Raw genomic sequence first — 22,123 nt, forward strand, 5'->3', positions numbered from 1 at the left:
GATAGTTTTATGAATTTCATAAATGGAATATGTTTGTTAACAGTGAGGAATTTCCAGTCAGGGATGACTTGACAATTGAACACTTATGCTTTCTGTTTCTGTGCAGGCCTGAAGTTCGGGTTTGCTTTCGTTGAAGCAAGCAAGACGGCCCCCGAGAATATGACAAATGTGTTCTTCAAGAACATGTCAGACACCTGTAAGCTGAATGTGATCACCTAGGAACACAAGATACATAGGCTACTAAGACTTTTTATTAGTTTTAAAACATACAACGCCAGCCCATTAAAATTAATCAGACAGACTTATTTCACTAAGAGGGGAGTTAGTGCCAGCCTTATCTTTGTTTGTTGCCACCCACCTGGAAATATCCATGGTGTAAGGCAGTTTCTCTTGCAACACTTAACAACATTAGTCTTTTGTTTTAAACCATTCAGTGGAAACTTGTGCCACTGTTTTATAAATGTAAGACACTTACATATATCAGTTAGGTGTAGTCTAAAGGTAACATTAGCTGTTTGAGATGCGTTATCTAGGCCCACTGTTGTACCATAACCACATTCAGACCCCCTTCCTCCCCCATCCCCTGACATCAGTTCCCAGCCTCGTACAGTGTGGGTTGCACACTTCAGGCGTTAGTTTGCATGCAAGAACAGGGTGTAGCTAGCAGAGCAGAGCTACTCCGCTCACAGTTTTTTCCACTTCCTGAGGACTTCTGTGATAGAGTGGGAGGATGTGATGATGTTTTGAGGAGGTATTGGCAAAGCATTGTAAAAGGTAATAAGTCTGAGTGTAGCAATCTGACCTTCATCTGTGGAAAATGTGTGTGTAATGTGCATCCACACACAAACACACTGGATTTTTTTTAAATTAACCTTTGTACCTAGTGCCATTTAGATACATTTATTCAATTTAGCCTATGCTTTTTTTCAACGGCAACAAACAGAACATGCTTGATCAACTTCCATGTCAAAATAAGACCCCCTCAAGCCTAGTGGGGATGTGAAATTCACTTGAAATTCAACATAATCCCTTCTATTCTACTTGTGTGGTGTATGTCTGCCTGTCTGCCTGTCTGTCTGTCTGTCTGTCTGTCTGCCTGTCCCTTGTCTGGGTGTCTTCAGTTGTCACCCTAGTGGCCTGGTGGCTACATGGCTATGCCTTCGCCTTCGGGCAGAAAAACTCAGTTATCGGAGCCCAGTTCTTCCTGACTCTGGACAACACCAACCTGGTCCACTTCCTGTTTAACTACATGCGCTGTTCCGTGGCCACCACGTTGGCACTGGGTGCTGCCAATGAGAGGATGGAGCCCATCGGCTACCTCATGTCGGCCTACGTCTTCGCAGGTACCGCCCATCCACCCCCCCACATGCTGGTATGTTTGTATGTCTACTATCTGGCTATACATCAGATATCATTTTTTGTAAGGTCTTTGTTGATGGACAGAGGATGATATTGTTGGGACAACACCTCCATCTAGTGGCACTATGACTTTATTGTTTGTCTGTTTGCTCTTCTCAGGGCTTGTCTACCCTCTAGCCTGCCACTGGGTCTGGGATGAGCAGGGAATCTTTTACTCAGCCTCCACCTCTTACGCAACACAGGTGTCACTTACAGCACATTAACGAATGTTGAACTTTTTAACAGGTAAGCAAAGACTATAATAGTGGTGTGTTCCATGCAGGACTATGCGGGCAGCGGAGTGATATTCCTTCTGGGTGGTGCTGCGGCTGCCGTATCACTCCGGGTCATTGGGCCCCGTGCCAGGCGCTGGAGTACTCACTTCAGACAGAGACGCCACAGTCCAGCAGTGAGTCTGTAGGGGCATTCCGAGAAATCCATTTATTTATTATTATTTTTTTGCATGTGTATTTCTCTCTGTTCTTTGCCTGTGTGTGTAGATTTTGGTCCTGGGGGGCTGCCTGCAACTGGTGGGCTTCCTGGGCCTGGTATTGGGGTCTCACCCACAGCTTTTCAACCCAGACGAAGGCCAGGTGCTGGGGCTATGCTGGCTCAACCTGCTGTTAGCGGCTTCCAGCGGGGGCCTCTATTGCATGGTCATCCGCTGCATCCATTTCAACTACTATGACCTGGACAGTCTGCTCTACGGAGCTATCGCTGGCATGGTAACACACACTCACGACACAGGTCATGGCTCAGCCATGGTCAGAGTTGGTGTTTTTTTTTTAAACTTTTTTGTGTGTGTGTTTGTCCAGGTGTCAGTGTGTGCAGGTGTGGACTGCTACATCCCAGGTGTAGCTGTAATGGCTGGAACTACAGGCTCTCTCTTTTTTCTGGCAGTCCGCTTTTTGATGGCCAAAATCCAGATGGACGACCCACTGAACATTGTATCTTGTGAGTTTCATAAAGTTAACAACATAAAAGAACAATTCTCTTAGATTTGGATGATTATATATATAAAAATATATTTGTATCCCTCCTTTCTTCCCTCAACCCCTCCTGCCCACCCAGGCTATTTGGCACCGGGCATATGGGGCATGCTGCATGCTGGTCTTCTCTCTGACAATGGGGCCCTCGGAGGGCGCAGTTGGGTGAGACCCTCTTACATTTACATTTAGCAGACGCTCTTATCCAGAGCGACTTACAGTAAGTACAGGGACATTCCCCCGAGGCAAGTAGGGTAAAGTGCCTTGCCCAGGGACACAACGTCATTTGGCACAGCCGGGAATCGAACTGGCAACCTTCAGATTACTAGCCCGATTCCCTAACCGCTCAGCCACCCGACTCCCTCTTCTACCAACAGCTCTTTTGCTGCCTTCAGCTGTCTCATCTTCTTCAGGCTTCAAGCTTGCATACATCAGAGGACAGAGATCCATGAGGTTGAGAGAAAGAATGTCTGTACTTGTGAAGAAGAGGAGGGAGGACACTCGGAGAAAGAGTTCTGTCTGCAGCCAGATTAGTCCGCAGACGACTCATACTGGCCCCCTTGGGCCTCTCTATGATCTATCTCAGGTGCTGGGGAATAATTGTCTGGCTGTGGTCGTGCTGGTCCTGTGGGTCGTGTTAATCATGTACCCCCTGCAGTCCCTCTTCATGTGCCTTGGCGTCTTCAGGGTCCCTCGCATCCTGGAGAAACAAGGTGAGTTCAGGAGTGGACACCAAATGACAGTACTTGGCAGGTGTTTATATTGGTAATTTAAGTGGTAACTGAAGTCTGTCCCTCTGCCCAGGGATTGACAGGTTCAGACACCGGCAGAGACATCCTTGTGTGAAGAGAAAGTTCAAGAAATGACCCATCAGAGCCTGTTACATCTCCAGAGGTTTTACTTGGGCACCATCAATAGATTTGCTCTTTACTCCTGTTTATAATAAAACAATTCTTGACTTCAGGTAATAACATTTGTCACCCGTTTGATTTTTGGTGTAATTGATCTATGACATTTAGTCATTTATCAATAAAAATAACATTGAACTCATTTCTGACTGACAACCAAATACTTCCAATGCAATTCATTTTTATGTACAGTATTGGAGAAGAATGATGAAACACCACATTTAGAAAGTCATTTATTCTATGAATTTATTCCAAACTCAACAAATGTCCTAGAGCATAGATCCCCTTGTGACCAGGGGCCCTCATCACAAAAGCAGGTATTTAGTATATACTTATCAGGGTAAGACTAAATGTTCCGAACAAATAATAATAGTACAACAGTTCATGTTATATGTATATTTCCATAAAACACAAGACAAAGTTCAGGTAATGCACACTGAACTACAGTAAAAAACAAAAACATAAATTGTTCACAATATTTCAAAGTCCTTGGAAGTGTGCTGCTGTGAGCGTTCTAACAGGTAATAAAAACATGAACGTGGATCCCCAGCCGTGTATTTGCTCTCAAATACCCAATACTCTCTTAACTCCATAAAAATATTCCCCAATGCTGACCACGAAAGATAGCTTGTGTGAAAAAGATGTTTATCATATGATAAACAATGTCTGGGAGACAATTTGAGAATAAAACAACGCCTAAAAAAGGTCAGCTTGCCAGGTAGCTGTGTGTGTTAGCCCAAGATGAGAGGTTATACGTAGGATGTGGTGGGGTTATTAAAGGCAGCCTGAAAGTCTGGACCTCAGTGGCCCTTCTTAGAAGAACCAAATCCTGAGAAGCCCATCACAGCAGCCATTTCGTCATCTTCTTCAAAGTCCAAGTCATCATCTGCTTTCCTCTTCCTTTCCTTCTGTTTCTCCTTTTTATATGCCTTGGCCTTCTCCTCCTTAGACACACACAGATAGAAAGCAAGGTTTAGGGGTTTTTCTACCACGTTTGTTGTGCCTGTTGTCTGCCCATCTCCCAAGCCTCTACTGGCAATTAAACCAATCAGGCCGACACTAAACACACACACACACAATATCCCCATCCTGTCATCAACATACCTCTTCTCTAAGTTCTTTCATACGCTCCTCAAAGTCATACTCCTTCTGCTTCTCCTCAATCTTCTTCTTGTTAATCTCAAATCTCTTCTTCACCTGATCCAGGGATGAGCGCTCCACACGCATGGACATACCCAGGTTTCTCTGGTCTGGGAGGAGGAAACAAACAACAATCCTTTTAGTATGATGCCAAATAGCTTTTCATCCAGGTATTCTGCACTGTTTTCCAGCTGAGGTTGGCGATACCGCCTGCAGACTTACGTTTCTTTCCATTGATGTGATCCAAGAAATTGATGGAGTCTTTTACGACACAGTCACACACGTTGCAGTAGTACCTGTTGAGAGGGAACAGAATATAGAAGGTTAGTACCTGCTGCAAAGGGGTAAGGTGTCATTTGGGCTATAGTGGCATTCTCAATCATACCATGTTGGGGCTGTTTCATGAAATGTGAGAACCCATTAAATGCTCAGTCCCAAATTAAACCCTAAACCCTGAAATGTAAATATACAGGGTAAGACTCGTCAATAGGTACACACCCTCCCATCTCCGCCTGGGGGGTTGTCTTGGTGATGACGATGGTCTTCCCCAGCTTGGACTCCAGGTCCACCTTGTAGTCACGGTGACGCAGGAGCTCACGCTTGACTGGGGGTGCTGGCTTGCCTAGGGGGCAGAAGAGTAGTTACAACAAATGAATGAAAGGATCATGTGTGTGTGCACAGGTTCATATCCCGACACGTTTACAGTTGAAAGTGTATGGATTTAATAACCCTTGTCCACGTTTGAGATGTTGATCCTTTGAAATAGTTGATATACTTAGAATAAAGTTTATGGATATTAGATTGATTTCAATGCACAATTTGATCAGATATCACAGCGGATAAGAAGCATTAAACAATTTTTTAAGCCAATTTTACCATCTTTCTTGTCCCTTTCCTCATTGAGACGTTTCTGAGCCAGTTGTTCATATTCATCTTTGTCCCACTTCCGACGAAAGTCATTCTTACTGTTGGACTGAATAACAAAGCACAGAACGTAGACGTTAGATTGATAATACAAACTTTATTCTACTGACGATTAATCCAGTGTACAGCCTAGCTATATTAGCAAGTGTCTTAGCTCGTGAGAGTTATCAGATGATTATTCGTCTGTATAGCGAACAAAAATAAAGCATCGGGTGAATTGTTGTTGTAGCCTACTCAGTGCAGTGGGAAGATATTCTGTCTGTTTGAAACTAATTTTAATCTTATGATAGTCTAATCATACGAACATATGAAATCTAAACTATACGGAGTTTCGTCTCAAACGAACATTGTCGTACATATAACACATTTTACAATAAAACCAAACTAAAAACAAGAACACATACCCCACTGCCGGACGCCATCTTGATTCGAAGTGACAATATACGGCAAGTAGTGTCGTAAAAATGTGTATACCGCTAAATAGAATGGTCAAATCACAATACACTATGGGGAATGGAAATCACTGGCCGTATTTCCGTCTTTCTTATGCCAAGTCAATGTCTATATGTGCCTAATGTGGTCTGTTTGACAATTACATTGAAATGGACATTGTTGGGGAGAGCTAGTCTTTCGTACAGACATTCTTTTAATAAAAATAGGTTTGAAATGTAATGGTCAAAATATAAGGAATGCAAGGTAATTACAACACAAACGTCAGACCCTGGTGGCCCCGCCCTAATGTCACCTGTTGTTAATTTAAACCTGTATGGCAAAGCAATGGCGTGTATACTGCATGGTTGCAGCCTTAATCAGCATGACAACACGCGTGGAAACCGCATTTCAGAGTTCTTTTATAGAGCCGAGGTTTGTCTGGTTTGTTCTTGATTATCCAAAGTTGTGTATGTGTTTAAATCTCAACTTTAACTACGACTTTGAATTAACAGACACAAGACGTATTTAAGTTATAGGGTCAAATGCCTTGGGTAAATTGGTCTTGGCAAAGTGAACCCATATTTTTCTTTCATATTGCCTGAGTATCATACTATAACAATGGTAGATATGGTGAATATAAAATTACTACCACAGTATTATTCTGTGTTGCATGTGTTTCAGGGGCTGGTCCATGCCTCTGTGGTCTGGCCCGTCAGAGCTTCCTCCAGGCTTCATGTCCAGGTCCCCCTCCCTCTCCAGTAGCCCAGAACCATGGCTGCTGCCTGGCTGCAGCTCAGTCTATGACAGCCTTGTGAGGTGCTAATCGAAAATTATTTTTTATTGTCCTAGTACCCAACTCCTCATGCATGCACATGTATGCTGGGGTGACGGTCTCCACATGTAGATCCAACAAACAAACACAAGCCATTGGTGGCCTTACAAAATGTCGGGCCCAGTTTGAGCTAATCCGTAATAAATTTTATTGTTTATTTTTTTTAGTAACTCATCCCCAGCCACACCTCCGTCTACCCAGAGTGGAAACAGGGAGCCTGTCTCTGTTTCAAACAAGCCTCGCCGGTACAGCAGTCTCTTAACCACTTCACTGTCCTTTGTATCTCAACCACTTAAGTTAGTCCCTGCTCCTTTTGTGTATGTTATGGAAGGAGTGGAGGGAAAGTCGTGAGATCACCCCTGACCCTACCTACTGACCTCTGTCCCGTCTCTTCAGGTCATCCATTCTGGAGCGATGTATCCTCAGGATGTCTTCTGCTAGTGTTGCTGTGGGAACAGAGGATGTGGATGGAGTCAGGAGGTTGGGCACTGAACCTTCTAGAACCATAATCACATAAAACATTCGACAGTCATGCAGAATCAAAAATCTGCAGAACGTTATTTCACGAAGGTTTGAAATGGTGTACATGGAGGCTGTGTATGACCTGTTTGACCCTTAGAACTCAGTCAGGGATGCGCTGGGGTTCCCGCAATCTGGACCTTGCCCAAATGGAGAGCAATGAGTCGGTGCTGAAACGGCGGCAGAAACAGATCCAGTATGGACAGAACACCTTGGGCTACCAGAACTACCTACAGCAGGTTCCCAAGTAATAATCTTTTTACTCACTTACAATCCACAAACCCAAGATCCACATCAGAGCAAGTCTAGACTAGGCCAATGGCTGGTCTCATTGGCTGCACCAGAACAGGGAGGACTGAGAAGAAAGGATTTGCAATTTTGTTCGCTGATTACCTCTTCTAAATGTGTTGGTGTGCGCCCCCAATCTCTCCTCTTCCCACAAGGCGTCTGAGGATCCCAGGGCTCCACCCCTCCACCCCAAACAAGCACAGGAAATACAGCCGCAGGTCATGGGACATGCAGGTGCGTCTGTGGAGGAGGGCGCTGCATGCCTGGGACCCTCCCACTGGCCTATCTGGTGAGGCCCAGGGACAGGACCCTGTTGACCAGCTGTAAGTAACTTGTATATGTACAGTCTATTAACTGTTTAACACTTATCAGCCCATGTTCAACCCTGTCACTACCAGAGCCTGTTTAGTTTTTTTTTTCATGCAAAAATGTGCACGTCCACTCCCTACTCATTCGCTCTAATTTGTTGTGGACTGGACAAGTGTACACTTCAGAGACACAGGGTGGAGCTGGATGCCATGTCTCTTTTACAGTCAGGGCCTGTTGGAGCAGATGAACTGTGACCTGTATGAAGACAACGAGGACTTGGGGAGGAAGGAGGAAGAAACTACCCCAAGCTCTAAAGCCTCTTTGTCCCCCACACCTGCCAGCCTGCCTATCGGCAGTACCTGGATGGGACCTCAGGTTAGGGAGAGATATGGTGCCGCAGAATGGTTCTGGGGTCTTGTTTGTTTCCTACTCACCTTTTTCCTAGTGAACGTGTAAAAGTTAGAATTCAGAAACGTGGAGGGGGGGGGGGGTCTTTCGCTTGCTTTATTTTCAGTTTTGTTTTTTCTCTCCTCCTGCCCCAGATGGACATGTCCAGCCCCAGGCTCTCCCCAGTTCAGGCTGGCCTGGCCTACTCCTTCAGGAGCCAGATGACTGCCGAGGAGAATGTCCTGGGCTGGCTCCGCTTCCTTCTAGAGACGGACCATAACCCGGACGTCACCCGTGGACACGATCATGATCATTCCTATGAACCTGTGCTGAGCGACTGCCTGTCCTGGAAACCTTACTGATCCTGGCTATCGCTCTGTAGCTTGATCTGAAAAATGCATGCTTCATTTTAAGAAAAGGCTGATATGATTTAGATGTTGTCCATCTATTAAAGGTAAGGCTTTCACCTATAAAATTGTGTTGGCCTACCATGGGAATGGGAGAAATGAAGGATGCATTTTTGGGGTTTTGCAACAAGGCTTGTCTGTCATGTCACTGCCAATCAGACATGCAGGGGTGCACAGGGTGTAGTGCTAGCTTTGTAAGAGTGGTTGACAGTCAACCATGGACAGTCACTTCATAATCATGTCATCTTAGGGTCACTACGATGGGTTTATCAATCACATTTCCTGTGTCTGCTTCACCGGGGATCTTTTGTTTAAATGTTTTATGCACCCACAGTAGATGCTCATTTGTGTTTTGATTTAGTAGATCGGTATTTGTTGTAGTTTGTCACCGTTTCACAGTTCCCACTTCTAACCCTAGATAAGTCACCTGCCACGTTCACCAGTCCATGACCCTACTCAGCGAGATTCTCCACCTCCTCCTCCTATAAACGTGCACCATCCTCCCTGCCCAACACCTCACTGTTTTTCTCAAAACAGAATTATGATGGCGACATGCTGTGACTTTGTTTTGAGGTTTCTTTTTATTTTGTCTATTTCTCAATTGTCATGTTGTACAACTTAAGTACTGATGCAGGTCTCAACTAATAAAGATTATAAATTCAATGCATGTGGTCTTTGGTTTGTTTCCCGTTAGCAATCAATATCCTATTTATGGATAATGAATGCTCCTAGTGCGTCGATATGATTTTGAAAACAATTCTGGCTTTATTTTTAGTTAGATGTTAGCTACGATGGTAACCTCGCCGGTTGCATTGTTTAACAATGTCCACAAGGAGGCAGTCTTGACAATACTACATGTTATGCAGGCGCTCCTTTCAATTTTAGCCTTATAACTGTCCGAAATCAAGACACTTCATTCATACTACATGAACATACGCTATCGACTCGTCGGCACTTCTAGGAGATGACCGTGTTCTATTTCAGTATATAATTCCCTGACATTGTAAACAACCTATCCAACCATTTGCCTCTGTTGCAATGAATGAACTACAAGTCCCACGCGTCATGTAGCCATGCGTCGGCTAGTCCATGATGCATGTTATGTGAAAATAAAAACGTGTAATATTTATGCTTGCTTGTCAAACATTTTCACATTCAAATATTTTCATTTAGATTGTTATTTGTTTATTCAGCTAATATTTTGTGTTGAATTATCCGTCACAGAATCCTCCCTCTCCTCATCCCCCACCCTCCCCTGTACCCTCTCCCTATCTCGCACCGTAAATGTTATTTATGAATTCCAATCGCTCACGGGCGTGTGAACGTTGTTTTTTATTTTTTAAATGGACGACGGTGTGAATTGATTTTACGCGATGATATTTCACAAAGACGAATGAAGCCGTGGATTTACGAATGACAATTTGATACAGTTTGATCTTGAAATGATTTTGGGGATATTGTAAGAAACGGTCTGGTACATGTTATGCTTTTAATAGGTCAATACATCGGAGACCCATAGATAGACGTACACTAGCGTGGCTAGGTCGTGAGCCGCACTAGGATCCAAATTGGTTTATCCTTCACGAGCAGTGCCTTTTTAACCCCTGTTTGCGGTCTGGTGGAGGTGTTTGTCGTCAAGGTAAATATGGAATTTCATTGAGAGGTGACACAAATGAATGTTTATTTACATCAGGTTTATTCATAAGAAAATCACCAACGTTGTCTTGCCCGCATCATTCTGCATGGCCCGTGTTTTGCTCGCACGCGCGTCCTAGTAGGCATTGCTAAAGCATTGGTCCAAGGAAGGCAAGGGTGTGTAGCTTGAGCTAGAAATAAATGCTTTGATTTATCTCATAGGCAATCCAATATTTCAGAACCGGGGACAGAGAAAAACAGATCTAGGCAATTTGACTGATTGATTTCTCTAAATGCAATAAAAGAAAAATCCAACAAATTCGCTTGTTGATGTAGCTATGCTAACGTTTGTATGGTTGTCGGCTTTATCAGCCTTCTGCTAGCTCGCTATATATAGCCTGCTGCCTGGCCAGCCGGTTACCTATAGCCCGTTGGAATTGCTAGCTAGCTACCTGGTCGTCCCATTGTTGTTGTCTATCTACATCAAGAGAAGCCGTAGTTTTAGCTTTATAACATAAGTGATATATAACTTGAAGCCAGCTGCAAATAACTTGCTGTCATCTGTTGTTTTGTGTGCCCTGCCAGTCGATTAGCTAGTGAGCTAATATTAAGGCAGATTTGTTACCTCCCTTCTTCACGTCATATCGAGTTAGTGGATTTTGATGGGCGGACATTAAAAATGTAGACGGCGTGATTATAACTAGCTGCTATAATTCAGTTGTTAGTGTACTTATGAACCTATTTCCAACGGTCCTTCTAAAAGTTCACTACCAAGACTATATTATGTCTGGCTGGACTACAGCTATCCAGTAGCATCAATTGCAAAATGGCTTGTAGCCATCTACTGTAGCATATCTGGTTCACAAGACGTGACTTCACCTAACTTACACTTATCAAATGTGTAGGCTATACAGTATAGTGTGTTCGAACCCTGTAGCTTCACATGATTGGGCAGTTTACTCTGTTGCATGCTGGAAGTGGCCTTGTAAAGCTTAAACCATAACAAATGATTACACAAAATCTACTACCTATGGCTGGGACCGAAAAAGACAAACAACTGCAATGATGACCCATCAATTGTGTCAATTGGTCAGACTAAATAATCTAAACCCTGCCCCAAACCTCCTTCTCTTACCCCTCAGGTGAGTTGCCCCCATCCATGACCATGTCCCAGTGAGACTGGGCTGGGCTAGCTGGCCCTGAGGAGGTGAGGTGGAGGAGCCAGAGAAGCTCTGCCACTGTTCCTCAAGATCAGACGGACAAACAGACCGACAGACACCCCCCTTCCCCTTCTCCCTCCCCCTCCCCTCTGCCTCCCCCGCTTCCCACCTCCCCTGCACCTCGCCACCATGCTATGGTCACTCTGATTGTGGAGCGCCTGCAGAAACAGAGTCTGGATGCCGACATTTGCCAAGGGGCTCTCAGCGTGGTATGGACCTGTCTGCCTGACTTTTTATCTGTCTTTGTTTTTTTGTCTGCCTCTTTTCATGTCTATATACTGCTACATATTCAGTCCATGTCATATTCCATGTGTGATATTCAGCCTCTAATTATTCAGCCTGTGAAGTCATAATAAATAACTAATCTTTTATGGCATGGTATCCCTAACTAAATCCCTAACTAAACCTCAATGTCTTCCAGTCTCTGCTCGAAACCAACAACCTCGCAGTCTGCTGGCCCACAGATGGATTGATGCCTGGTGAGTAGCAGTCACACAAGCTTATTATTGACCTTCAATACCAATTAGTAGTACTAAGAATGCTTCTTTGTGCTAATCTCTCATCTAACATGGTTACTTTAGTAAGGTCAGATCAGTGATTTTACGAACGGTTGCATTATACAGAGTTCTGATTCAAGGTTCTAGGGCCTAACCTTCTGCCATTGCTCTGTCTCCCCTGTCTCTATAGAAAGTAGTTATTGGCAGCTGTGCCCTCCCTCCAAACCTAGCCTGCAGGGGGTGCTGAGCTCCAGCTTCCCCCCTGGGCCCGTGCCCCTGGTCCCCTCAGACGAACACCTCCCTGAGGAGGACCCCCTGCACCGGCCCCTGGTCCCCAGCACCTCCGCAACCGACCTGTCTCTCCCAGGGGCGCCCCCTCCCCCCCCGCCGCCTCCCAAACGGCACTGCCGCTCCCTGTCGGTGCCAGAGGACCTCTCCCGCTGCCGCTACACCTGGCGTCCCAGTGCCTCCAAGGTCTGGACGCCTGTCAACCGCCAGTGCCACAGTGGAGGGGGTGCAGCGGGGGGGGCTTGTCCGCTCCGTGCTCCCAGCTCTTCTCTCAACTCTTCGCTCCACTCCTCCTCCAGCCCCACCTTCTTTAGCCTCGCTCTCTCTCCAGACTCCCCCCTACCCTGGAACTTCCCCTGGGACCCCAGTGATGCAGCAGGAGGGGGAGGAGCCTGTTGCTGCTTCTTTCCCTCCCCGTCCTCTTGCTCCTCCTCCCCGTCCCCTCTCCATCCTCCTCCTCCACCTCAGCGCCGATTCTCCCTCTCCCCAGTCCTCATCAGAGATGCCACAGCCCAGTTCCTGCCTCCTCCCCCAGTCCCGCCCCTCCAGCCTATGGCTCCACCCCCTCCCGTACCCGCCTCTCCCTCCTCGGCCTGCAGTACACCGTCCTCGCTGCGCAGGGCCATTCCCCCTCAGCTCCCTCGCTGCCACTCCCAGCCCTGCGACCTGCTGCTGCTAAAGCCCGGCTTGAAGAGACGGCGAGACCCTGACAGACCCTTTGCTCGCCCAGTGCTGGACTTTACCAAGATGACCCAGGTACATGCCTAGACTGTAGTTTTGGACTTGCATATTCCTCAGTCAAGCCCTCTATCTCTAAGATCCAAAGCCGAGTCCCTGAGTAGATCTACATGGGGATAGCAGGGTGCCAGTCCCCGGTTCTGACTAAAGTTTGGGCACAAAGCCATGCCAATTCAATTCCCTGTACACACATGTCTGTCTAGTGCTCATTTGCATACACTTTGCATACAGCTGCAAAAAGTCCTAGTTACACTACACATTTATTTTTGTGGCCCCCCTTGCCCACCACTTACATTTTCAGCTTTCGAGGGGCTTTCACAGTAGATTTTTTTAAACTAATGTGTAACAGACAAAAAAATATTCTGGTATGATATACATGTGCAGTTCATGTTCTTTATGAGGATATGAGGAAGAGTTATTTAGTTATTGATAGCCAGTGACACTTGATATATAACTTAATCTTCTTAGCTGAGAAAAGAAACACAGTAAATCACATTACAATACCAGATAACATCCATAACCGTGTGTTAGAGAACATGGTCGGTCTCCCTTCAGTTGAGATGATTGTGATGATCTTTTATGTGATCTCCTAGGCTGTGTCTGTTTCTTCTAACTGTGATGATGTATTCTATGTCTCTACCCCCAGACGCGCAGCACTGACCCCTTGGGCTGTCTGGAGCGAGGCAGGCTGGCCTGTGGAGGAGACGTTTGCATGGGCCTGGAGCCCTTCCTAGGGGACTTCCGGGGCTCATGCTCCCCCGCTGAGGGGCTGGGAAGGACCAGTATCGGGCCTCTGAGTGAGAGTGATGAGGAGGAGGAGGATGAGGAGGGGGAGGAAGAGGACCCTGAGAGAGATGGGGGTCCTCAGAGTGTCTTTGAGAGGGATTGTACAGAACTAGACTTGAACCTTATTGAAGAGAATTAGAATCTTGTATATTTGAAGATGTTTCCCCTAGGCCCCCCCCACTTCGCCATCGTTGAACACTTCACCCCTCTCTCTGGCCTGCTACCCTCCAATCAGCTGGGCTCTCAGGAACAACACCACACCCTCTCTCTGGTGGGATGATCTGGGCCAATAGAAGCTCGTTGACAACAGTGATGATTTGACTACTATCAATAAGAACGGAGAACGCAGGTAGCCATTGATGCTGTCGTCCCATCAGAGTACATTCCAGAACACCTTGCTGAAACATTCTTGTGAATAATCCGAAAGCTGGAGACTCTAGCTGATCCCATAGTGTGTGTGTTGGTTGGATATCTTCTTAATGCACCCTCAACCTGACTAGAATGGAACAGGAAGAAACAGACCAACAACAGTGGGTCGCTTGCTTTCTTTCTTTGACTGGACAATCCCCACAGTTGTCTTTTTCAGTAAAGTAGTGAGAATAGACTTTCCTAAATGATGGTGATGAGTTATCCGTGTTTTGTTCAGTTTTATGCAAAAAGGCTGTCTCTCATTGCAGTTTTCTTTCTGCAGACCTTATAGTTTCTGGTAATCAATCCATAAGACTCAGAATAAGCCTTAAGACACCATGTTTTTGTCTGTAAACAAAAAAATTCAACTATGAAATGAATTGTGTAGCTGTTGATATTAGTCATTTTGTTATTTTCTGCTTTTTACTTAATATTTCTTATCTATACAACGCATTCCTCTGAAAAGGGTGAGGTATAGACATTGATAATGAATGCACTGTGTTTGAAAAGTTAAACAAAACTTCTAAATAGAAGAAACCACTGTATTCCGAGGGCACATTGTTAAATTGTATTATACAACCATTTCATTTGTTGAGAACCAGTTCTGTGTAAAGATGGTAGCTGAGAGTCCTGGGGCAGGTCATTGCTGTCTTATAGAGATGTTTTTTTTATTGTATGTGTTAAAAATATGGCAATTTCAAACTCAGTTTGTGTATAAATAAAGTTTATTGGAAATTATTTTACAAGGAAAGGAAACAGAAGTGTCTGACCTCTTTGTTCCTGATTTTGTTCTCAGTTGACAGATCAGCATAGGCGACGACAACCATGGATATACTGATACATGTTTTTATCTAAGCTGTCAAAGTAAATTCCACATTTTGTAAGGTTTAGTAATACAATCCAGTCTTATAATATAGAGCTATATTTACACTGGAATTGTCTGGTTGTTTTCCTTTACCACCTTAACTGGTCTGTAGACATGGGACAGGTGTAAGGATATGTTGTGAAACAAAATATTATTTAACTGTTAATGTCGGGACATCTAAAAGTTAGGAGATAGGTTCAATGTATATCCATTCTTTGTCCCGCTCAGTCAGTGGTCAACAATGGCCTACAATGGGTTGCAGTACCTATTTTATCACATGAAGGCGTCATGCTCAACTGAAAACAGCTGCACTGCACAGACGCAGCCCTTGCTGCTCTGACTCGTCCGCCGACCCGTCAGTCACCTGACTACCCCTTGAACAAACTGTTTGGATTCATGAAGACCCATAAGTGGGAAGAACTAACATTAGCAAGCAAGCTAGCTGGTTCGCTAGCTAACTTACTAACTATTGCTGACCCCCGTAGGACCAACTGAGAACTTGCCACTTGGTAATAACTTGACATTTTAACGGAACTACTGTGCTTTCAATCAACTTGATTCAATCAAACTTCTTATGAATAAGTAGCTAGCCTAGTAATGTACTTTTGGGGAACGGAAACTTGTTTATTTTTGCCGCCTGAAGTAATAGTATAGCTAGGTCACCTGTTTTGTTAACGGGCTAGCTAAACCGTAGCTGTCTAGCTAAATGTTAGCCATCAATGGTCGTAAATATGACTTCTTTTTTTTACAGATAGTAGCAGGCCTTAGGTGTTCGCCAACATATTATTCTTGTGCTACCTAGCTAGCATAACATATTAAGCACTTTGCCAGTAGCTGAATAAGAGCTTAGGGTTTATTTCGCTAACTTTTTCGATTAAGATAGATAGCCAGCCGGCCACATAAAAAATTAAACAGTAGTAGTGGCAAGAAGAGCAAGCTAGCAAGGCTAGTTAGATGACGGTTATAAAAAATAGAGTCCAGTCAGACTAGTTGATTTTAGCATGATTGCTTAGCTAGCACTTGCTATCCAACTTTGTTTGCTAACAAAATGCGTTGCACTATTTTTTATAGAAAGATAGTAGCTATTAGCTGGTTACAAACTAGCTGTTGATACTAGCTAACGATTTATTTCTTGACATGTATTGTGCTCCGTTTACTACTCTACTCTACTAGCTAGCTATTAAATGGCAAACCTTAGCCAGGTATCTATTCTTGAGAGACCGTCAGTTTAGTGTGATAGGATTGTAAACATTGACACGGTAAATCGTTTTTTAGGTGGTCGCTAAACCGTGCAGTGCACGTGGGACGTGTTGTGTTGAATAAAGCGCGCCGCTATCTGACTGTAGAACATTGTTTTCCCGTGTGCCCGGTGTTCGTGTTCCATCGGCTGAGAAGAACGGAGATGGCTCTTGTGGACAAACATAAAGTCAAGAGACAGAGGTTGGATCGCATATGTGAAGGTCAGTTGTACACATTTAAAACACAAAACACTGCATTCTTGTAATTCTTGTTCCCAATAGCAAAATACCCGTTTAGCAACCTACTCGACATCCCTACACTCGAGTCTTTCTCGTTTTCTAGAAAGGCTTGTGTGAAAATACCCACCCATGTAAATTTGTGGTCTTATTTCGACTCGTGGAGATAAGTATCCTCTGCTACCAGTCTAGTAAATCTCTTAATCAGTAATCTGGTCAGAGTGAGTTCACATATCTACCAGTCCCTGGTTTGTTATTACAGTTTCTACTGCTGTTGCTATTGATGTAACCTATAATGGTTGCAACGCACCAAACAGTAAACCCCAGAGTGCTAACTTTCCTGTAGCCTTGTGCATTATTAGCAATGCAGAGGACATATCCTGTGTTGCTAGTGATCATCCTAGATTATTATGTATTCAATGCTTTATAGATGAATTTTCCTTTTATACAAGAAGCATTTTTCTTAGAAAACAGATGGATTGGTGGTATTGTTTTTACAAGGAACTAACCCATACTAAAACAGCTCATCGAATTTCCACATCCCGCGGTTGTCTCTTTAAATAACAACAACATGGAAACCACCTCCTCTGCACAGAACACTCACTACCAAGCCCACTGCCTTTATGCTAATAAGCTTAGATCTGGTAGGCCAAGGCGGAATTTCGGCAGCTTCTGATTGGAGCAGAGGGTAGGTAGAGGGAGGGTAGTGTGGGACGGCTGGGGTTGTGCCAAGAGAGAGCATTCAACCAGCAGCTGGAAGAGGAGCAGCACAGGAAGAAAGGCTGGTCAGCTTCAGCATGCAAGGTTAGCAAGATGAATGTCTTTCTCTTGGGGGTTTCTATGAGAATAGACATGGAGCTTGAAGTGGGTGGTTGAGGGGGTGTCGAGGCTCAGGGAACGTAGCTATTTATGGTTTCATACTGCATGACATGGAGAGGGTTCTCCATCCCTAAGCATCTTTGTCCTTGAAGGATATGATAGTGGTGTGTGAGAGTGAATGCTCTCCGCAGCGTGTGTGGCAGGGGGCAGGGTGGGGTACTGCAGCACTGTCGTCCAGCCCTCCCCTCTGTTCCCTCCCTCTGTTATAGCGTACGCCCTCAGAGCGGCAAGCAGAGGGGGGGAGAATGAATGAGCGCTGAATGAATGGTATTGTGTGTTTGGCCCTGCTGCCACTCTGACCAGGCTTCCCACACACACACACACACTGCCAGGCGTCTTACCATATGGCGCGTGTGTGTTGCCAGCTCCGCTCCGTTTTCGTGTCGTGTTTTTCCCCCCTCTATCGCATGTTATTTTGTAATCATGCTTCTCGGTTATGTCGCTGTGGAAATGGGTCATTAAAGTAGGTTTGGTGGAGGCTGAAGCCGATCTTGTAGTGTTTTTTAATCTGTGGAAATATTTGGACTCCTTCTTTCATTGGAATTGATATGCCAGGAACTGCATTTACTAGATGCCTTTGTCTATGAAAGATGGTTTTTAACTGCTTAGCATCCATTGAAACCTTGGCCATTTTGTGGTCCCTTAGTTGTCCTTCATGAGTCAAGGAGTCTGCTGGACATTATCTATCACTCTGGAGGAGGGGGTTGCTGTGTGTGTGTGTGTGTGTGTGTGTGTGTGTGTGTGTGTGTATTGTTATAAAAGGGCAGGGGTCTCTCCCTCCAGACAGAGAAATTTAGGTCATGACTACTCAAAACAAGCCTGTGCCCCCCCCGACCCCACCCCCCACCCCAAGCTCATCTGCTGGAGGAGTCCCCGATGAGAGAAGGGGGTGTGGCCTTGTTCATATTTGCAATAGAGGCAGGCCAGGAAGAGGCCCTTTTCCAATACATCTACTCCCTAATGGCCATAAAAGCCACGTCATGTATGCTGTAGATTGCTAATGGACTCCACAGTCTGAGGCACTAGAATGCTACTAGGCTGAAGTGTTGTTATTCCAGTCTACCTTTATGGTCTGTGTATGTATCGTGTAGTGGTAATATTTGGTTTCTGGTGTCTCTTTGGGTGACTATAGGGAGGAATAAAATGAACTGAGTTCATCATAATCCTTCATGGTGGTTTATCTGAGACATTCTTCAGTCTCCATATCAACGTGCTGTGTAGTCTAGGATTATGCGTGAAATGTGCTAAGGAGGCAGGTTCGGTGCCTGATATTTGACTGATTGATTGTTGCATACGGTGCCTTCGATGTCAGGAGTGTTTACTCTGAACTTGTTGTGCTGAAGGCATCCGCCCCCCAATCCTGAACGGGCCCATGCACCCCCGGCCCCTGGTGGCCCTGCTGGATGGGCGTGACTGCACCGTGGAGATGCCTGTCCTCAAGGACGTGGCCACAGTCGCCTTCTGTGACGCCCAGTCCACCCAGGAGATCCACGAGAAGGTGACTAGACTTACACCCAACGCACACAGATGTAGCGTACACACACACACACACACTGATGTTAACATCCGTTCCTCGCCTGTGTGTGTACGTGTGTGTGCTTGCACAGGTGTTGAACGAGGCTGTGGGGGCTCTAATGTACCACACCATCACACTGTCCCGTGACGACCTGGACAAATTCAAGGGCCTGCGCATCATCGTCAGGATTGGAAGCGGCTACGACAACGTGGACATCAAGGCTGCTGCTGAGCTGGGTATGATCCTGCCTCACCATGGACCTAAAAACATAGCTTGAAACAGGTTTTACCTCGGCATACACAAGAATGTTGCGAAAATTACAATCAATCACATTTTGAATGCCATCTGTAAGATGGAAAAATAAACACTTTCATTAGGCTTTTTAGTCAAATCCCTCTCTGTCCCCCCCCTGTCTACCTCCCCTCCTCTCCCTCCAGGCATAGCGGTGTGTAACGTGCCAGCCACGTCTGTGGAGGAGACGGCTGACACGTCTCTGTGTCTGATCCTCAACCTGTACCGGAGGGTCACCTGGATGCACCAGGCCCTGCGCGAGGGCACTCGCGCCTCCAGCGTGGAGCAGATCAGGGAGGTGGCCGGGGGCGCTGCCCGCATCAGAGGAGAGACGCTGGGCATCATCGGGCTGGGTAAGGAGGGTGGATGTTTGGGGATGAAGGGATCAAGTCCAACATGGGAAGGTTGAAGTTGCTGTTGGGGGATGTAGTGTCGATGATTTCAGTTAGCTGGTTAACCGTGTGTTTGTGTTTTGTTGTGGTAGGCCGTGTGGGTCAGGCGGTAGCCTTGCGTGCTAAGGCTTTTGGCTTCAACGTGATCTTCTATGACCCGTACCTGCCTGATGGAGTAGAGCGCTCGCTGGGCCTGCAGCGCATGGCCACTCTGCAAGACCTGCTCATCCACTCTGACTGTGTCTCCCTGCACTGCAGCCTCAACGAGCACAACCACCATCTCATCAACGACTTCACCATCAAACAGGTACACGCATAAAGCCAACCAATCAGGTACACAGACCAGGAATCACAATAGTCTGAAGATCTAGAACTCCTAAATGAATAAAATATCCAGTGGTGTATATAAAGAACCGTGTAGAGGCATCGGAAGTGGACACAGTGTGTGTGTGTAGATGCGTCAGGGGGCATTCCTGGTGAACACAGCCAGAGGGGGTCTGGTGGATGAGAAGGCCCTGGCCCAGGCCCTGAAGGAGGGCCGGATACGAGGAGCAGGACTGGACGTACACGAGGCGGAACCCTTCAGGTCAGCACACACATGCCTGCTTACACCATTAGTACCACCATCACACCATTTCTTATCCAGGCCAAACCGACAGTTTTCTCTAGATGATTTTTTTTTTTGGATCACAAACACTTGTCTTTCTATCATGCCTGATCCCTTATGTGTCTGTTTGTCCCCCAGCTTCTCCCAGGGCCCTCTAAAGGATGCCCCCAACTTGATCTGCAACCCCCACACCTCCTGGTACAGTGAGCAGGCCTCCCTGGAGGCACGAGAAGAGGCTGCCAGAGAGGTCCGCCGAGCCATAACAGGTACACACACTCTACATTTACATTTAGTCATTTAGCAGACGCTCTTATCCAGAGCGACTTACAGTAAGTACAGGGACATTCTCCCCGAGGCAAGTAGGGTGAAGCGCCTTGCCCAAGGACACAACGTCATTTCGCACGGCCGGGAATCGAACCAACAACCTTCTGATTAATAGCCCGACTCCCTAACCGCTCAGCCATCTGACTCCCTCTAGGAGTGGCATTTAGATCAGTTATGTATTAGTCAAGATAAACTCTTAAGTAACCTCAATGATAATAAATGATGAAGGGATTCCCCTGGATATTGATGAGAGATTTGATTGGCCGCCATGTGTGTCTGTCCAGGGCGTATTCCTGACAGCTTAAAGAACTGCGTCAACAAGGAGTACCTAATGGCCACGCCCCAGTGGCCCGGCCTGGACGCAGGGGCCGTTCACTCAGAACACAATGGAGCCTCTGCTTACAGGTAACAAGCAGAGTCACCGTCTCTCTGTGTCACACTCTCACCCTCTTTCTCTCTCAACCTCTCTCTCTCACCCACACACAGTCCATCACACACGGGTTTCTAACTCCAGTTCTTTGTTTTCCCCCAGGTTTCCAGCGGGGCTGGTTGGAGTGACTGCCGGAGGCCTGGGGGGTGCTGGAGCTGCAGTGGAAGGCATCGTAGCAGGCACCCTACCCATGGCGCACGGCATTGCCCCCGTCTCCAGACCACCACACACCCCCTCACCAGGGCAGCCTTCGAAAGCAGAAACGGACAGAGACATGCCAACGGACCAGTAGCCCCCTACACTTGCGTACCCTGATCCTTATCCTACGTAGGAACTTGTCACCCCGGTCCCTCAGCTACCCCCTCATCCACAACATTCCTTCGGTGCCCCTCAGTGATGCAGATAGACTCTGGTGTGACCCGGCTATGGTCCAGTCCCACTAAACAGAACTCTTCAGGAGAGACCAGTCTGCCTCATCCTTCCTCCCTCTCTCTAGTGTCTCTCTTTCTTTCTCACCCAGGAAGCAATAAGTGGATTACTCAAGGATTTTTCTCCAGTTTGCTTTTTAACTCTGTGTGTGTCTCTGATTCTCCTGTGGCTCTGTGTTTTTGTACATCTTTTTGTAAACCTGTTTGTGTTTTTTTCTTTTATTGTTTTCTCATAGCTGTTTGATATGTTAAGAAGTAAGGCCAATCAGAAATGGAATTGCCGACATGAATTTCATTTTCCACAACTATTTGTTCAAAAACAGTACAGTGGATTTTATAATGTAGGGCTCAATGCATTTATAGTATCAAAATAAAAGTGTGGCTCTAGGTTGTTGAGCTTTTGGAAATGGATGGGAATTATCAATATTGTCTACGCAACACCCCAGAATAGGTGGGTAGATAAATTCTTCATATAAATGTGCCATTCATAAAAACCTTATCTGGTTCCTAGTAAGTTTTTGTATGTGTAGCTCGTCTATTTTTCACACTATCTACTCTGCTGATTTCAGAAATAGAAACTATTTCAGACAACAATTCCACAACCTGTGCAAATTAAGTATCTTTAGCTGGGCATGTATGTGTAGGGGTCGCGGATTTCAAACCTCTTTTGCGTGTAGCTCCCAGAAGCGACCGAACGAACTCTTTAGGATCTGTTATAATTTAATTGTCAAGCTGCTCTTTGGTCTGGCCTAATTAAATTCCTGTAAAGTACGGTGCTTTGTGAAGACATAAACATGTCTTAAACAAATCGGGA

The 22,123-nt window shown here is 45.8% G+C and overlaps 5 protein-coding genes across 7 annotated transcripts; 4 read left to right on the plus strand and 1 right to left on the minus strand.

The window, feature by feature from the left end:
• Nucleotides 1-183: 183 nt before the first annotated feature.
• Nucleotides 184-3,291, plus strand: LOC136963643 (uncharacterized). The gene is made up of 9 exons (XM_067257799.1): nucleotides 184-196; nucleotides 1,122-1,343; nucleotides 1,519-1,601; nucleotides 1,682-1,807; nucleotides 1,899-2,123; nucleotides 2,214-2,352; nucleotides 2,470-2,549; nucleotides 2,971-3,097; nucleotides 3,189-3,291. The coding sequence occupies exons 1-9, from the start codon at nucleotides 184-186 to the stop codon at nucleotides 3,248-3,250; spliced, it is 1,077 nt and encodes a 358-aa protein (XP_067113900.1). The 3' UTR covers nucleotides 3,251-3,291.
• A 221-nt stretch (nucleotides 3,292-3,512) lies between these two features.
• Nucleotides 3,513-5,797, minus strand: zmat2 (zinc finger, matrin-type 2). The gene is made up of 6 exons (XM_067257306.1): nucleotides 5,761-5,797; nucleotides 5,309-5,405; nucleotides 4,931-5,054; nucleotides 4,655-4,728; nucleotides 4,397-4,542; nucleotides 3,513-4,236 (listed from the first exon to the last, which is right to left on the minus strand). Exons 1-6 carry the CDS (start codon nucleotides 5,776-5,778, stop codon nucleotides 4,093-4,095), a joined length of 603 nt encoding a protein of 200 aa, XP_067113407.1. The 5' UTR covers nucleotides 5,779-5,797; the 3' UTR covers nucleotides 3,513-4,092.
• A 325-nt stretch (nucleotides 5,798-6,122) lies between these two features.
• slbp2 (stem-loop binding protein 2) lies at nucleotides 6,123-9,193 on the plus strand. 2 transcript variants are annotated; one of them, XR_010878985.1, is made up of 9 exons: nucleotides 6,123-6,220; nucleotides 6,470-6,604; nucleotides 6,788-6,865; nucleotides 7,017-7,100; nucleotides 7,240-7,386; nucleotides 7,583-7,750; nucleotides 7,961-8,111; nucleotides 8,279-8,577; nucleotides 8,949-9,193. XR_010878985.1 is itself a non-coding variant. In XM_067257535.1 (8 exons), exons 1-8 carry the CDS (start codon nucleotides 6,123-6,125, stop codon nucleotides 8,483-8,485), a joined length of 1,068 nt encoding a protein of 355 aa, XP_067113636.1. In that variant the 3' UTR covers nucleotides 8,486-9,193. The 2 variants fall into 2 exon arrangements, 1 of the variants encoding a protein (XP_067113636.1); XM_067257535.1 differs by having other exon boundaries at nucleotides 8,279-9,193.
• Nucleotides 9,194-11,497: 2,304 nt separating this feature from the next.
• Nucleotides 11,498-14,848, plus strand: fam53c (family with sequence similarity 53 member C). Its single transcript, XM_067257427.1, has 4 exons — nucleotides 11,498-11,594; nucleotides 11,807-11,864; nucleotides 12,073-12,926; nucleotides 13,555-14,848. The coding sequence occupies exons 1-4, from the start codon at nucleotides 11,520-11,522 to the stop codon at nucleotides 13,831-13,833; spliced, it is 1,266 nt and encodes a 421-aa protein (XP_067113528.1). The 5' UTR covers nucleotides 11,498-11,519; the 3' UTR covers nucleotides 13,834-14,848.
• A 518-nt stretch (nucleotides 14,849-15,366) lies between these two features.
• On the plus strand, nucleotides 15,367-21,808 carry LOC136963005 (C-terminal-binding protein 2-like). Of its 2 annotated transcripts, XM_067256965.1 has the most exons (10): nucleotides 15,367-15,476; nucleotides 16,363-16,427; nucleotides 18,665-18,819; nucleotides 18,929-19,073; nucleotides 19,275-19,481; nucleotides 19,613-19,827; nucleotides 19,976-20,106; nucleotides 20,266-20,393; nucleotides 20,736-20,856; nucleotides 20,984-21,808. In XM_067256965.1, the coding sequence occupies exons 2-10, from the start codon at nucleotides 16,370-16,372 to the stop codon at nucleotides 21,171-21,173; spliced, it is 1,350 nt and encodes a 449-aa protein (XP_067113066.1). In that variant the 5' UTR covers nucleotides 15,367-15,476; nucleotides 16,363-16,369; the 3' UTR covers nucleotides 21,174-21,808. The 2 variants fall into 2 exon arrangements, with proteins under 2 accessions (XP_067113066.1, XP_067113067.1); XM_067256966.1 differs by lacking the exon at nucleotides 15,367-15,476 and having other exon boundaries at nucleotides 16,231-16,427.
• The last annotated feature ends 315 nt before the right edge of the window (nucleotides 21,809-22,123 follow it).

Source organism: Osmerus mordax, chromosome 19 (assembly GCF_038355195.1).
Source record: "Osmerus mordax isolate fOsmMor3 chromosome 19, fOsmMor3.pri, whole genome shotgun sequence".
NCBI lineage: Eukaryota > Metazoa > Chordata > Actinopteri > Osmeriformes > Osmeridae > Osmerus > Osmerus mordax.